The 16,109-nt window shown below is 40.8% G+C and overlaps 1 protein-coding gene across 3 annotated transcripts in view; it reads right to left on the reverse strand.

Annotated features, from left to right (window-relative positions):
- Positions 1-10,373, reverse strand: part of SNX7 (sorting nexin 7) — a 105,928-nt gene extending 95,555 nt beyond the window's left edge. Inside the window, exon 1 of one of the 3 annotated variants that reach the window (XM_058439845.1) lies at positions 10,255-10,373. In XM_058439845.1, coding sequence (XP_058295828.1) covers positions 10,255-10,302 — 48 coding nt within the window. In that variant the 5' untranslated portion in view covers positions 10,303-10,373. Of the gene's footprint in view, positions 1-9,820; positions 10,012-10,254 lie in introns of those variants that run through there. The other 2 variants (XM_032155291.2, XM_058439846.1) reach the window with 2 other exon arrangements.
- Positions 10,374-16,109: the final 5,736 nt, after the last annotated feature.

The following is a 16,109-nucleotide window of genomic DNA, read 5'->3' on the forward strand; positions in this document are numbered from 1 at the left end:
GAAATTACCTAAAAAGACAAATTTATATAAACAGAAAATTTAGATGAGTGGTTTTTGTCTATGACAGAGAGAAAACAGAGATTAACTGTAAACAGGCATAATGGATCATACTGGGGAGATGAAAATGTTCTAAAACTGGTTTATAGTGATAGTTGTACAATCTGGTTAATTATCTTTAAAAAAAATCATTCACCCAAAATGGGTGAATTTCATGGTATGTAAATTATACTCAATAAAATTGAATTTAAAAAGAAAAAAGAGCATGTGATATAAAAGCATTTCTCAAAGTCAAAAAATAATAAAATTTTTCTATTTCAATGTTAAAACTGTTGGTTTAACCCCATGTTTTAACATAAGCAGATTTTTATGTCAGTAGTTGCTAATAATTTTAATTCTTTTTTTATTAATACTAGAGGTAACACACTACTATCCAGCTTGATTGATACATGCAATCCAAAGTTAATCAAATATTCTGTTTAAAACAAGCAAAATCTTTTAAGCATATAACTCCTTACCTGTTTATTGAGAAAACTGTAAAGTATATACTTAAGGTGATTCCAATGAAAATGTTTAACTTTTAGTCTCGTATCTTCTTTGGAAAGTGTGGGACACAAATAAACAAACATGAATAAAATAAATTTTGAACACTGTAACCACATAGCTATTGAATCTGTGTTTCCTTTTGATCACACTAGCTACTTGTAAAACTACAGCAGGCTATGAGGACTCTCAAGGATACAAACATAAAACTTTTATCTTTAAAACTCACAGAAATAAAGTATTCTTTTTAGAGTACACTAAGTTTAAATCTAGAGCCTTTTAACATCATTTTCTCAAAATATTTGTAATAACTTTCCTCATTGCTCCTGACCAATAAATAAATAAATAAATAAAACTCACTGTCTCTACATAAAAGAGCTGTAGCTCTCTTTCCTATAGGTCCTCATAATTTTTTTTCTTTGTTTATACAACATCCAATCCCCTTTCCGAATACAGGCATGTGTTGTTTAACGATGGGGATAGGTTCTGAGAAATGCATCCTTAGGAAATTTTGTCATTGTGTGAACATCATAGAGTTCACTTACACAAACCTAGATGGTATACCCTACTTCACACATAGGCTAGATGGTATAGCCTATTGATCCTAGGCTACAAATCTGTACATGTTACTGTTCTGAAAACTGTAGGCAGCTGTTAACACATGATTAGAAAAGGTACAGTAAAAATACAGTATTACAATCTTAGGCAGTCCATCATTGACCAAAACGTTCTTACACAGCACATGACTCTATAATTGGCTATAGTTTCTGCTAGCGCCTGTCCCTTTCTGCACCTGCACTTCCAGTCTTTACATCTACTCTGTAAGCAATCTAATATTCAAGACTGCACTTCTTTCCTGCCAGAGTTGGCTTCCACTACTTGTAACCAAGCTCCCTGAGACAGGTGCTATTATAGTATTAATAGCTTAATATGTTTTTTTTTTTTCAAGTAAAAGAAGGTTTCTAAATTATTATCTTGGGTTGTTTATGCTTTGTGTTTATTTCTTCTAATAAAATCTAAATGGGAGATTTTGTTCAGGATTGAGGCTCAACATAGCTCTCTGTATCATCAAACAATAACATTACTCACCATTAATTAAGACTAATTTAATTCTATGTAGTTTAGTATCCTGACAGGAAAGACCAGTATGATACAAACTGAATTCACTAAAAACAGATCACCAGCAAATTGCTGTAATAACTGTCTCTATAAATATGAAAAAGTCAGAGGCTCTGTCATTCATTAATGTATTTATTCTGTAAATAGAGTTCCTACTCTCCTACCTTCGAGGAGCTTAATCTATTGAAAATAAGTGAGCAATCAAGATCTTGGAAAAGAGAAATAATATCTATTTATAAGGCAGAATGTATTAAGCATTAGATGATTCAAAACACTAGTATGGAGAGCACAGACTGGAGCACTAGTATGGAGAGCACAAATTAATTCCAGCTGAGGATTGAAGAAGGTTCTTAGGGATGATGAGTAACAGAAAAGGTTTTGTTTCACTGCCCTAACAATAACTATACAAAAGTAGAAAAATACACAGTAAGTTCACATAGTGGCAAGTGGACCAACCTAGATCAGTGCTTCTCAAATTGTACGGTGGAAACAAATCACCACAAATCCTGTTTAGATCAGATTCCAATTCACTGGGTCTGAGACTGCATTTGTAACCAGCCCCCAGGTGATGTAACAGTCATGGAACTGAACAGTGAGGCTCTCCAGGAAAGAGAGTGGTGGTGAAGGAGAAGGCTGACAGCCTAATCATCAACAGCTGTGAATGGCAAATGGTGACAATATGATCAGAGCTATGTGCTCTGGAAACACTGATTTGCTGGGAACACATAGAATGGGGGCAGAATATTAGGAGAATGAAGACCTTATGAAGCTATTTTAATAGTTCTCAGAGGTAACTACATAACCACTCCAAACATAGGAGAGGAAACTGAAAGAAGGCACTAATTCCAGAGATATCAAAAAGGTAAAAATGATGGGGACATTCAGATATATGAACAGACTTGGACAGTGCATGAGAGGGATGATTAGAAGGTAAACACTGAGGATTTTATCCTGGACACCTAAGGAATTATTACATCACTAGGAGAAAATTAAACGGAAAAGACAACGGGTTTGGGAAGAGAAATTAGGAATTGGAGAATGGCAGAACATAGTCCAGTTGGAACTAAACTGAAGGGATGAATAGGCCCATCTAATTAAGACTTTCCACTGCTCTTACAGTCAAATTTAGTAAGTTAAAATTCCATTGGAACAGCCTCTTAATAGTAAAAAAGGACAGTTCAACTGTCCCACCCTCCTCTCCTCTGGGACAGTTAGTCATCCAGCTTGTACCAGAACATTTTTAGTGACAGAATTCATGATCCTGTTGGGTAATCCCTTTCATTTTGGAACCTTTAATTAGAAATCTATTTTCTGAATTAACCTGAAACTTCTCTATATTTTTGGACCCAGAGGTCCTGGTTTTGCCCTTCAAAACTGTAAACATTTAATCCACCTAGATCATAGTAAGTCTTCATAAGGAGTTATTAAAAGAATTAACCCCTCTCTTCCAAGCTAAATCACTTTTTGTTCTTCGCCAGACTTTCTTCACAGGCCATGGTTACCAGAACATATCATCAGTGAAATCCCTTAGTTGATTCTCTTTCATGGATAGCAAATATGTGACAAGACTGTTGCTACTTCCTGTGCCAAAGGAAGACAGTGTTAATGGATCTAAGCCCTCTTTCTAAGCCCGGACCAGATTTCACCTCCATCTTAACACAGTATTCCAAAGAATCCATAACAAGGCGCTGGCATCTGAAGATGAGACCATATTCCTCTGCCATTTTTTGACATCGACTGTTAACTCTCCTTTTAAAACGCTGAGAGTGGAATGGATCTTCTGAAGTGGCATGGACAGTTCAAATTTACATTAAAATTAATACCCTATATGACCTTGAAAATATGGTGTTTAAATTCAATATCATGTCATTTGTGTATACTAGTTTTTCAGTCACTGAAAACCACTGGGAATGTTTGCACATAAAATGGTCCTATACAAGGTCTCCCCAAACTTATTCTGAAGTTTCCTTATTTGTTTTGGTTTTATTGTTGATCACATATGCTACCTCAAAAAGAGAAACTTAGAGCTTTTCACCTTCTTTCTACTTCACCTACCTAGACTTCCTCCCCAAGGATAAATATAAAAGAATACTTAACCTATAAGACAGCTATAATGGCACAGAGTGAAATTTTTTGCAAGAGAAATAAATAGTCCTGGATCAGCCCTATTGTGTTTGTTTTTGTTTTTTTTCCCTAATCATCAAAACAGTAAGGCCCACTAAGACAAGATCAGGATGTAGGCCTTAGGGAAAGGGGAACATATATATTAGGTCATGTAATCGTCATGTTAGTATTTATCCTCATTTTACAGATGAAAAATCTGACGCATTGACATTAAGTTACTTGCCTTAGGCAACAATGCTAGTAAGCAGTGCAGCCAGGATTTCAAATGCAGGCAATGTAGTTAGAGTCCCTACTCCTGGACCAGGTGTGGTGGCTCACACCTGCAATCCCAGCACTTTGGGAGGCCGAGGTGGGCAGATCACCTGAGGTCAGGAATTCGAGACCAGCCTGGACAACATGGCAAAACCCCGTCTCCACTAAAAACACGAAAAAAAAAAAAAAAAAAAAATACTGTGTGTGGCAGTGTGCACCTGTAGTCCCAGCTACTGGGGAGGCTGAGGTGGGAGGATAGCTTGAGCCTTGGGAGGTGGAGGATGCAGTGAGCCAAAATCATGCCACTGCACTCTAGCCTGGGTGACAGAGTGAGACCTTGTCTCAAATAAAAAGAAAAGAGAGTTTCTACTCCTAACCACTAAGCTTATATCTTAATGGTATTTTTACTTACAATGACTAATGGAGCTTTCTTCAGAACTTCGTATTTATCCCAATTAAATTTCACAGTCTACTTCTGAATACAATGTTCTAACTTATCAAAAGATTTGGAAGGCTGATTATAATATACAGACTACTAGCTATTGTTATAGTTACTACTGCTGTGTAACAAACCATCTGAAAACATAGTCGTATAAAATGATTTTATTGTTTTAGATTTTATTATGCTCACTGGTTTAGGCAGGAATTCAGGCAGCACACAGCAGAAATGGCTTGTGTCTCCTCCATTATACGTGAGGGCTCAACTGAAAAGACTTGATGGCTGAGGGCACATGAATGCTGGAGGCTGAAATCATACAGACATCTTCACATGAAAGCCTGCCACTTAATGCTGGAGAGTGCCAGGGACTTTGGCTGGGGCTGCTGACCAAGCATTTACATGTGGTTTCAATGTAACACGGGTTTCCTAACATGCAGGTTTTAGGTTGCATTTCTTACATGGTGCTCCAAAAAGCACAGTGTCCCACTGGACAACACGAAACCTACATCCCCTTTCATGATCTAGCCTGGGAAGTTGCACAGCATCACTTCCACCATATCCTATAGATCAAGGCAGTCATAATCCCACCGAAGTTCAAGGAAAGCAGCACTTATTCCATCTCTCCATAGGAGAGTGGCAGGTCACATCATAGAAGAGCATATAGAATGAGAGATACTGACACAGCCACCTTTATTGGAAGTAACTCTCCACATTGTTGTACTATGTCCTATGACCCCACCCATCTATTTTCTGTGCCCTAGGAGGCTGGCACCTATAGATGACATCACCTTAGCAAGATCACTCAAAGAGGAGTGCAAGCAGGAGATCCAAGGGCAGGAGGAGAGGAATTCAGGGAACATACCCCTTATTTCCTCCTGCTTTGGCACGTTTCTGGCAGTAGCTACCTCTCTCTGTAAATGCATTTCCTGAAGAAGTGTCCCCATCTCCACAGCTCCAGGTCTGACTGGTTTCCAGCAATGCTATTTCCATTTCTTGTCCTTTTAAAGCTAGGGATGCTAATAGCTTTTTCCCACTACAACTCTCTAAATGCCTCAGTATTCCTTGTTTGTTCACTAACTCTGCCAATAATTCCATAAATAGTCCCCACATTCAACTCTCATTTAAATCATTGGAAAGAATTTTGGTTTTTATCAGAGTGATGACTGGTACAGGTACACAACAGAAACCAAATAGAGACTGTGCAGAGAATATATGTGAGAAATTAGTAAGCAGGACTTCCTAATCTTTTTCTAATTATTTGATAGACTAGATGAATAGTATAATTATGCCACTCCATCACTATACTGAATTTCCAAATTGACAAACATATATATATATATAAAAAGATATGTATACATGTGTATGTTAGACGTCTCAACTTTATTCTTTCAAAAATAACCTTTTCAGCTGGGCGCAGTGGCTCCCGCCTGTAATCCCTGCATTTTGGGAGGTCGAGACAGGTGGATCACCTGAGGTCAGGAGTTCGAGACCAGCCTGGCCAACATGGTGAAACCTGTCTCTACTAAAAATACAAAAAATTAGCGGGGCATGGTGGCTCATGCCTGTAATCCCAGCTACTCAGGAGGCTGAGGCAGGAGAATCGCTTGAACCCGGGAGGCAGAGGTTGCAGTGAGCCAAGATTGTGCCACTGCACTCCAACCTAGGTAATAAGAGCAAAACTCCATCTCAAAAAATAAATAACCTTTTCTGAAGAAATGAGTGATTTTTTTCAAAAGCCTTGCTCAATCATGTTATTATAACTCTGATTTACCATAAACACAATCTTAAGTCTTTCATTATTCTTATGAAACATGTAGCTTCTATTGATCATGTTTTTTTCGAAGTGTTTATAAACAACATACTAAATAATTCACTTCATGGCTTTTTTGGAGATTGAAATGAAAGCTACTGTTTGGTACCTTCCAGAACTTCCTTTTTGCCCATTATTTTTAAAAACAATATTTACGTATCTCTAGTTTCGGGGAACCATTATTGCATTTCACGATTTCTCAGATGACTAGTGGTGATGAGGATGATTACATCTGTAAGTTCCCTGATTATCCTAGATGATATATATCTCACTTTATGATCCTGAATATCTTTAAAGAGGCCAATTAGAGCTATCACTTACTGAGTACCAGATAAGCATCTCAGTGCTTCATTGTGGCCTAATCACGTACCCTGTATCCACAGCTGTTTCTTCTATACAGTATTCAATAAAAATAAAGGCAATTTATTTTAATTTATTGTTTTTCCCCCAAAGAGGAGGATTTTTTCCTTTAAACATGAAGAAATTGGCCCATTTTCTCCCGTTAAATTTTTTTGGAAGCCTCATCTCATTGTGATCTAGTTCTAAAATAATTCTTAGGCTCTTGTTACCATTTGTATCTTTTTTCTTTTTTTTTTTTATTTTACTGTTTTCGTATGATTGGTTCTGTTCTCTTCCTTCTAACATCTATCCTCGTTCTTTTAAATCAATGTCCTCTGCATTCTCTTGAGGTCTGGCATCATTTTCTTCTCACTGGATTATATGAAAATTCAGAACAACTTTGTTTTACTTTCCATCCCTCTTGATTTATATTGCCATTTAGAGTTTGTCACATCTTCCTACCTGGACTGTAAGATTGTGATAGCAAGGACTAAATCTTGTATTTCTTTTTTTAAAGCATACTTAACACAAAATGTATATTTGCCATGTACTTGTAATATGTTGTGGAAAAAGAATAATAATTTCTTTTTCTTTTGAGACAGAGTCTCACTCCGTCACTCAGGCAGGAATGCAGTGGCGTGATCTCAGCCCACTGCAACCTCTGCCTCTCCGGTTCAAGCGATTCCCCTGCCTCAGCTTCCCAGGTAGCTAGAATTAAAGGCTCCCACCACCACACCCGGCTAATTTTTATATTTTTACTAAAGATGGGGTTTCACCATGTTGGCCAGGCTGGTTGTGAACTCCTGACTTCAAGCGATCCACCAGCCTCAGCCTCCCAAAGTGCTGGGGAAATTCATACTCTTTAAAAAGCTTCTGGAAGAGGGCACCAGGCAAATATTCACAAATAATCTAAGGGAATAAGGGGACTATAAAGGTGAATGTAAATTGAATATGCAGTTTGCCAACCTCAAAGTACTGACAAGGGAAGGACAGTCTGCTTCATAAGTAATTGTGAGATTCCATCCTAGGGTAGGCTGAACAGCAGTGGTGTTTTGTAGAGGAGCAGGCAAGGAAGGCAGTGGAAAGGGAAGACCACGTGGAGCAGGATTTCTTAAATTTGCTTGCTTAACTACAGATAACGGTTGAGAAATTAAAACTTACTGAAATGGATGAAAGTGGCTAATTTTAAACTTTTCCAACTATTCTTTTTGGATTGTCACTAATATTATATCTTCGCCTTAATCTATGTGGGCAGTTTCTACAGAAGTTGTTCTTAACTTTTTCTAAGCATCCAACACGCGCAGTTAACACTAACAAGCAGGGTAGACCCAGGTGTACGGGCTTATAGAGTTTGGAAGGTCCACTTTTAAAAGAATACAAAATCAGGTGGAAAAACAAATTATTCAGAACGAGAAAAGAAATCTCAATAAATGATTACAGCCATGGAGATCTAGATTTCTTAGTCTGAGAGAGCTTTAGGCAATTCACCAGAAATGCTTATTTAGAAATGCTTCTGGTTGGGACCTATCATTTCCTTCTCACCTAGAACATCTGCAACTCCAGCAACCCCCAACACGCCCACAGGTCTAAGAAAACGAATAGCACTGAAGTTTCAATTTCATTAGCTTCACCTTGGATCTGCCTCTGACAAGAGGACCTCATTTAAACATTGATTCTTAAGAGCCAGCTAGGACACTTAGAATCTGGGGAAGGAGAAACCACTTGACAAGTTTAAAACAATCCGAGGCACTGTGGCTCAAGCCTGTAATCCCAAGCCCTTTGGGTGCTGGAGGTGGTAGAATCCCTTGAGGCCAGAAGTTTGAGTCCAGCCCCGACAAAAAAAAAAAAACAGAAAGAAACCCCGATGATTCTGATACACTACTGCTATTTCCAACATCCCATCCCAAAGTTTCACAATGCATAACCATAGACTAATATTCCTTATCTAAACAGCAATGTAAAGAAGGAAAGAAAGTAACCAACTGGCCAATTGTCGTTGATCTGAACATAAAGTATGTGTGGAATATAAAAAGGCAGAGTTTACCTTTTACAACTAAACATAAAATAATTCCATTGTTTTACTACTTAATAGAAAAGTCAAGAGCACAAAACTGTGATAGTCTGTTTAAATATTCGGAATACAAACCTGGACCTATCATTCCATTTAAACCGAAGTAGAAATAAGTTTTATGTACTCCTCTTTGGAGTCAGAGTATGCATGTTCACTTCCTAACTTTGGTTTGCTCTCCCAGAATAAATGCAGTGGTTAAGTAGGTCGTTTGCTTTACCTAATATCTCCAGGTAACATTAAAATGAACAGGCTTCTTAGTAATGAATACAGCGTTGTGATCTGAACTCAAGTCTTCTCTCAGCAGCAACTTGAGAAACTGGAGTGACATTCAACCTCCCTGCAAGAAAGGTATTTTTCTTTTCTAAAACCCTTTAATTACAACTACCAGTCTACACGTACCAAAAGTCTACCACTAGCCCCCACAAGTCAATTTCCCTCCAACTGTAAAATAAGCAAAGAAGAGCCTTTGGTCCTAAATTTCCCTGGGGCAAGGAAAAACGAAAGCGCTGGCTGTGGGTTGGGTGGCAGTAGCTGACCACCCTTCTGAAAAATCCTTCGCTCCTCAGCGGAGGAGCTTCCTGTTAGAAACAACCGTTTTCTCCTGTTCAGGAAGATTTCCTAGAACCTATTCCCACAGGACCTAAGACTCACCCAAGTCTCAAATCCACAACTAACAACACTAAATTAAGAATAATTTCTCTCAACTTGGCTGATCTCTCTCCCAGAGTTCAGCGCTGGCCTCGCCCGAAAAGCAGCTGGCAGGAGCGATTTCGAGCCACCAGCCTCCCAGGTTCGGGAGCTGCCGCGAGGAAGATGTCTGTGTCAGAGAGGCAGAAAGGGAAAACAAATCACAACTTTGCAGACTCCACTAAGCCACAGCCCCGCCGAACGGAAGGTCAAAGTGCGGAGGAGGGAGCGGCTGCGGTTTGAGGCCCCGAGGCGACGCGGCCCCGGGTGCGGCCAGAGCTGGCAGGCGGAGTCCAGCAGCCCGGGGGACCTCACCCGTCCCCAGCTCAGAGCCGCCGCCCCGGGAGGGCGAGCGCGCCAGAGGCAGCTGTCGGCGCAATGCTGGCAACTCCCGGAGTTGCCTTGGAAGTTTCCCGGGACTCGCCGCCGCCGCCCTCACCTTGCTGAACACCTCCAGGTCGTCCTCGTCCTCGTCCAGATCCAGCACCTCCGCCTGCAGCAGGGCGGAAGAGCCGCTGCTGTCCGGGAAGGGGGCGCCGCCCCCCGGGCTCTCCCCGTCGGCGCCCCCGGCCGGGAGGCCCGAGGAGCGCGCCTGCGATGCCGGGCGCTCGCTCTCCATCCCGAGAGTGCGCGCCCGGCCGGCCGCCACCGCCGCCGCCAGCCCGGCTCCCCCGAGCGTGCCCATTGGCTCCCGCGTCTCCTGCACCTCCCCGGCCGGCCCCGCTCCAGCCCCTCGCCCGCTGCGCAGACGCGGAACTGCAGGGACCAGCGCTGGCCGGGGCCGGGCGCATCCCCACCTGGACTGGGGCGGGTTGGAGGGGCGGGACTGGGACTCTTGGACTCCGGCTAGGTTGGAGAAAGGGTTGGCTGTACCCTGGAGAAGCGGAGAGACTCAAAGGTGGGAAGTGGGCGTCCTCGCATTGACCCAGTCAGGGGCCACCGAGTGACGGTTTCCGCAGTGGCGGGGTCCGGGAAGAAGCCACGGAGCGAACCGTCCACTTCGCGGGATCCACAGCGAGGCTGGAAGGCACCCGACCCAGCCTGCCAAGAGAGGAAAAAAAAAAACAGCAATAACAATACTGTATTTCCTGTATTCAGTGGTTGCCTTTCTTCTTGGTTGTGATTTTCGAGCTAATGTAAAAATAAAGACATGAAAACTTCCCCTGTTTCGTTAATTGATTTTTGACCCAGTGACCGGCCTGTGCGGTCATTTCACGTGGAGCCCGGAAAGCTGAGCTTTACAAACTATTTTCAGCCACTTTCAAATGCATCTTTACTCCTGGACGTCTTCCTGAAGTTAATGAGCAGAATGTTACCAAGACCCAAGGACAACTAGCAAGTCTGGAAAATTGCCAGCGAGAAATAATCTTCAGTCCTTGCACTGCCAAGGCAAAGCTTTAATTATTTAACTGCTTATTATTCAAAAACAAAACTAAGTTCCAAAACTAATGGAAAATTATGCCCACGTTGATATATTTTTTAATTTATCTTCAGGTTTTATTTACTTCCGTCAGCCCCACCTCTTTTCTGTAGGCCCATTTAAAAATTTTTAAATACATTAAGCTCTATGTAAGAATTCCTTATTTGGGGAAATAGAGAATATCTTTATTTCTGATTAGAGGCAAGGCCTTAATAATGTATTCTCTCCTAATCATTCAAATGTATTCCCACTGATTTCAGACGTGCACCCACTCTTCAGTCAGGTTGGTCACCGCCCCATGAATATCCACATTTGTTCCTGTGCTTGGTGATTTCTGTACTTTAAATGCCATCTCCTGCCCATCCTTCAGAAATTAAATATAGTCCCATCTCTTTCAGAAAGACTTTCTAAATGACAGTCTGTTCTCAATTTAGCATTTAATTTTATTCCATCTTGCAGATTGTATTTGTTTCATGTACAAGTTTTCCATTCCTTAGTAAATGATAACATTTTCAGGTTGGGGATCCTGGTATGTATTAACCACAGTATCAGATGTACTCTCAAAATGCTCTCTGCTAATTTCTGTAAAGAATATGTTATTAAAAGACTTTATTTTTCCTTGATAAGCTTATTCTGACTAGTAAGGAAGATTCAAGGTTTTCTAATTGCAATCTGAACCAGGAAATTCTTAATAATGCTGTAACTCACAGAATTGCCAGAAAACATAGAGAATGGGCTCAGAAAATGGGCAGAATAAAGCAAGGCTGCACAGCTTGGATTATAGCCAAAAGCCAGGCCACAGAACCAGTGTTACAGACATCAGTGCTACCATTGCCGGGTACTGGATGCCACACCATCTTCACCAGTGTCAATATTGTCATTAACACTGATGTTACTGGACTCCAGTTGCTGTCCCTGGCAGCAGTACCACAGCTGCCTCTGAGAACTTCCGTGCTATTACTGCCACAAGAATGTCTCTATCGCCCTGTTTCTCTGTGTTGATTTTTCTAGTATTAAAACCCTGGAGAGTATGTGTGCTTGGCCAATCTGGCCAAGTTTCATGGAAATTCCTAAGACAGAGAATTTTCTAAACATAGAAAGGCCGTATTGATGCTTGTCAACCAAAAAAGAAAAATAGGAAGAGGGGGAGGATGAGGAAGAGGAGTAGGGAAAACCCAATTATAATTTGCCCCTTTGGCTGTCCGATTAATATTGCCTTTCTTCACATACTCCCCCTACCTCCATGCTTTGAGCACCTGAGCATGCAGTTCACAGCCCCTCAAAGGGAGGAAATCCCAAACCTACTCATTATTAGTACAACTCCAAAGCAATATGTCTATTCCTCCTGTAGTCTCAGCTTCTCATTAAGTGGGACTATCACTGGGTTTTTTTGTTTGTTTTTGAGACAGAGTCTCACTCCGTCGCCCAGGCTAGAGTGCAGCGGCACGATCTCTGCTCACCGCAACCTCCGCCTCCCGGGTTCAAGCGATTCTCCTGCCTCAGCCTCCTGAGTAGGTGGGACTACAGGCGTGCGCCACCACACCCAGCTAATTTTTTGTATTTTTAGTAGAGACGGGGTTTCACCATGTTGGCCAGAATGGTCTCGATCTCTTGACTTCATGATCCACCCGCCTCGGCCTCCCAAAGTGCTGGGATTACAGGCTTGAGCCACCGTGCCCAGCCTATCGCTAGGTTTTTTAATGGAAGAATTTTTATTTGGGTACTAAAGCCTTTAAACCAGCATAGTCCAAAACTTTGAGTACAAGCATAATATTAAGAGGAGCCCTACCCACTCCTGTCCTGTTTAAGAGAAATAATATCATACATTAATTTATGGTTTCATGAATATACATCTTGTCAAAAAGCCTTCTCTCCCTTATACTTTCCAGATGGGATCTCTTCAGACCATAACTGGGTCTTTAATATTCCATTCCACCATCTATGAAGTCTGCTGTTTCTAGTAATGGGTTTTGTGATGAGACAAGCTACCCCATGGGCATTGCCCAAAGGCTTTACTTCTTTTGCTAGAAAGTGATTTAACTAGTTAGAAAAAAATATAATATGCAAAATCTGATGAGGAATAGACCAGTCAATAAGTTCATGGATGAGCATGTTGAGGGAAATCTGATGAGCAGAAAAAGCAAAGCCAATTTGACTTTTCCACTAAAGACAAATCATGGCATCCTCCAGTGTGGCAGGGTAAGGGTCCTGCATAGTTGCTGCTGTGGCCAGCTGAGTGCTGAGCAATGAAAGTAGCCAATTATCCTTTAGTGAGAGGAAATCCTTATTTTTGAGCCAATGCATAGCATAAATCCCTGCCACCGTGGCCACTTGGTATGTGAAGCCATAGAACAAGCACTAGAGTTTCTAGAAAAGCAGTAGGATTAACATCCACAGGAGAATAAGCATTATTGTCATACTTATTTTTGATGACATAAATTCATCAAATGAAAAGGCTTTTTTGGAGAGTATTGTTGTGGGCTACATACAAATATGCTTTTATTCTGGGGCTATTCCAAGAAACTCACTCATATACATTTTCTGAAACCTTCTTGACCCCGAGATCCTACCTTGTTTCTTCTAAGTCTCATCAAGTCAAACCTCTAGCCTTTGTCCTGGAAAGAGCATAGAATCCTCATTCTAACTCCCCTTTGAAGCATAGTGGGCACTGTTGTATACCAAAGGGAGGATTTCCCTTGTCCACTGCCCTTTTGCACCGCAATAACTACTAACTGATTCCTGCAAATGATAAAGATCCATCTGTAAACCAGATTTGGAGTTTTTACCCCTTAGTTAACTGTTCAGATAAAACTCCCTATGAGATCATAGGGGTAGACCTGCTTAGAGCAAGAGCCAAATGCTCATGCAATGTATGCTTATAGGACCACTTTCAAATATAACATTTCCACACGAACATGGCTTGCTGAAGGAAGGCTGGTTCAGTTTTAGGATTTTTTTCATTATAGCACCCATTTCATGAGGAGCTGCTTGGATCACATGGTCACCTGATGTCACATGCTTATGTATCTAGTTGATATTGTTTGGCTACTTGTCCCCTCCTAAAGTTATGTTGAAGTGTGAACCCAAATGTTGGAGGTGGGGCCTAGTGGAAGACGTATGGATCACGGGGGAGGATCTCTCATGAATGGTTTGGTGCCCTCCCTGTGATAGTGAGTGAGTTCTTGCTCTATTAGTTCGCACAAGAAATGATTGTTTAAAAAAAAGAGCATAGCATTTATCTCTCTCTCACTCTGACTCTTTTTCTGAATCTCTCTCTCTTGCTCACTCTGTATCTTGCCCTATGACATGCCTGTCTGTGCCCCCTTTCCCTTCTGCCATGAGTGTAAGCTTCCTGAGGCCTCACCAGAAGCCAAGAAAATGCTGATGCCATGCTTCTACAGGCTTCAGAAATGTGAGCTAAGTTAATCTCTCTTCTTTATAAATTACCCAGCCTCAGGTATTCCTTCATAGCAACACAAAACAGTCTAACGCACTCATCTTTGCCAAAACCTGGTAACAAGCCAATGGCTGGTTTCCTAAATCTATCAGAGAGAGCACATTTTGCTCTAAAACGTTAGTCTTTTTGATTTTCTTTCAGAACTTGTCACAGGCCCCACAGAGTATCCTTATTCTCTACAGGCTTATCAGTAATATTAACAGTGAAAGGTAGGTCAGGCGTGGTGGCTCACGCCTGTAATCCCAGCACTTTGGGAGGCCGAGGCTGGCAGATCACAAGGTCAGGAGATCGAGACCATCCTGGCTAACACAGTGAAACCCTGTCTCTACTAAAAATACAAAAAAAATAAATAAATAAAAATAATTAGCCAGGCGTGGTGGCGGATGCCTGTAGTCCCAGCTACTCAGGAGGCTGAGGCAGGAGAATGGCGTGAACCCAGGAGGCGGAGCTTGCAGTGAGCCAAGATCGCGCCACTGCACTCCAGCCTGGGCAACAGAGTGAGACTGTCTCAAAAAAACAAAAAAACAAAAAACAAAACAAAACAAAACAGTGAAAGGTAGTGAATGTCTACTTGAGTCAGACACTCTTATAAGTGCTTTACGCATGGTCACTCATTTAATCTTCACAAACACCTTAGGATGTAGATGCTATTATTACCATCCCCATTTTACAGATGAGGAGACTGATGAACAGAGAAGTTTAGTAATTTACCCAAGGTAAGTAATAAGTTGGAAATAATTCACTCCTCACTGAAAAGAGTGTTACATATGTTGTCTTTAAAAATAGAAAAGAAGCCAAATATGGTGGCTCATGCCGGTAATCCTAGCATTTTGGGAGGTTGAAGCAGAAGGATAACTTGAGGCCAGGAATTCGAGACCAGCCTGGGCAACATAAGGAGACCCCATTGCTTAAAAAAAAAAAAAAAAAAAAAAAAAAAACTTTTTTTTTTTTTAATTAGCTGTTGTTGGTGGTGCATGCCTGTAGTCTCAGCTACTAGGGAGGCTGGGGTGTGAGAATCTTTTGAGCTCAGGAGTTTGAGGCTGCCCTGAACTATGATTGTGTTACTGCACTCCAGACCGGTGACAGAGTAAGACTCTAAAGAAAAATAAAATAGAAAGGAGGATTTATAAGGATATTCAGGGATTCTCAGCTCTTGGAATTTAGCAGAACAGGTAATTCTAAAATTCTTCCACTACCAATCCTGAAGAGCTGGAACAAGAATCTAAATTCATGGTTGAATTTGCAAAAAAAGTAATTAACTTTAAGGAGACAAGAAACAAATTACTCTTCTGTGAGAGAATGAAATTGGTAAATATTTGGGCCGCTAGTCTGCCTGTCCCCAGGGTGGAATGTGTAGGATTGGTCTCAATAATCTAAAGGTTTGCATTTGAACTATCATAGGAATAAGGGAACTATAAACTTATAAGATATTCAGTCAATAACAATACTCTTTTGGATCAGCCTGGACTCCACATAGGAAAGATACCTCCCCGAAAATCTTACTCATGGTTTGGGAAGTCACAATTAAAAATATTAAAAGTGTTCTCGAGTTAGTGATATAACTGGGGTCTCTGGCATAATCAAATAAAAAGATCTCTTTCTCAACTCACTCTTGACAGTTTCAACAGATAAAACTATACTGCAGATGAGATCATAATACATAATTTAAAGCATTCAAGGAAACTATCATGGGTCAGAAGCATCATATAAAACTTTTAGGAGTAGAGTCTCAAAGAACTTTAAATAATCAAACAATATACAAAATATAAATTATTAAATAAATAAAAGAATAACTACAACAGTCTATAAAAAGAACCAAAAAGTCTAGAAATGAAAAATATAGTCAGTGTG

Source organism: Hylobates moloch, unplaced genomic scaffold (genome assembly GCF_009828535.3).
Source record: "Hylobates moloch isolate HMO894 unplaced genomic scaffold, HMol_V3 SCAFFOLD_5, whole genome shotgun sequence".
Classification (NCBI taxonomy): Eukaryota; Metazoa; Chordata; class Mammalia; order Primates; family Hylobatidae; genus Hylobates; species Hylobates moloch.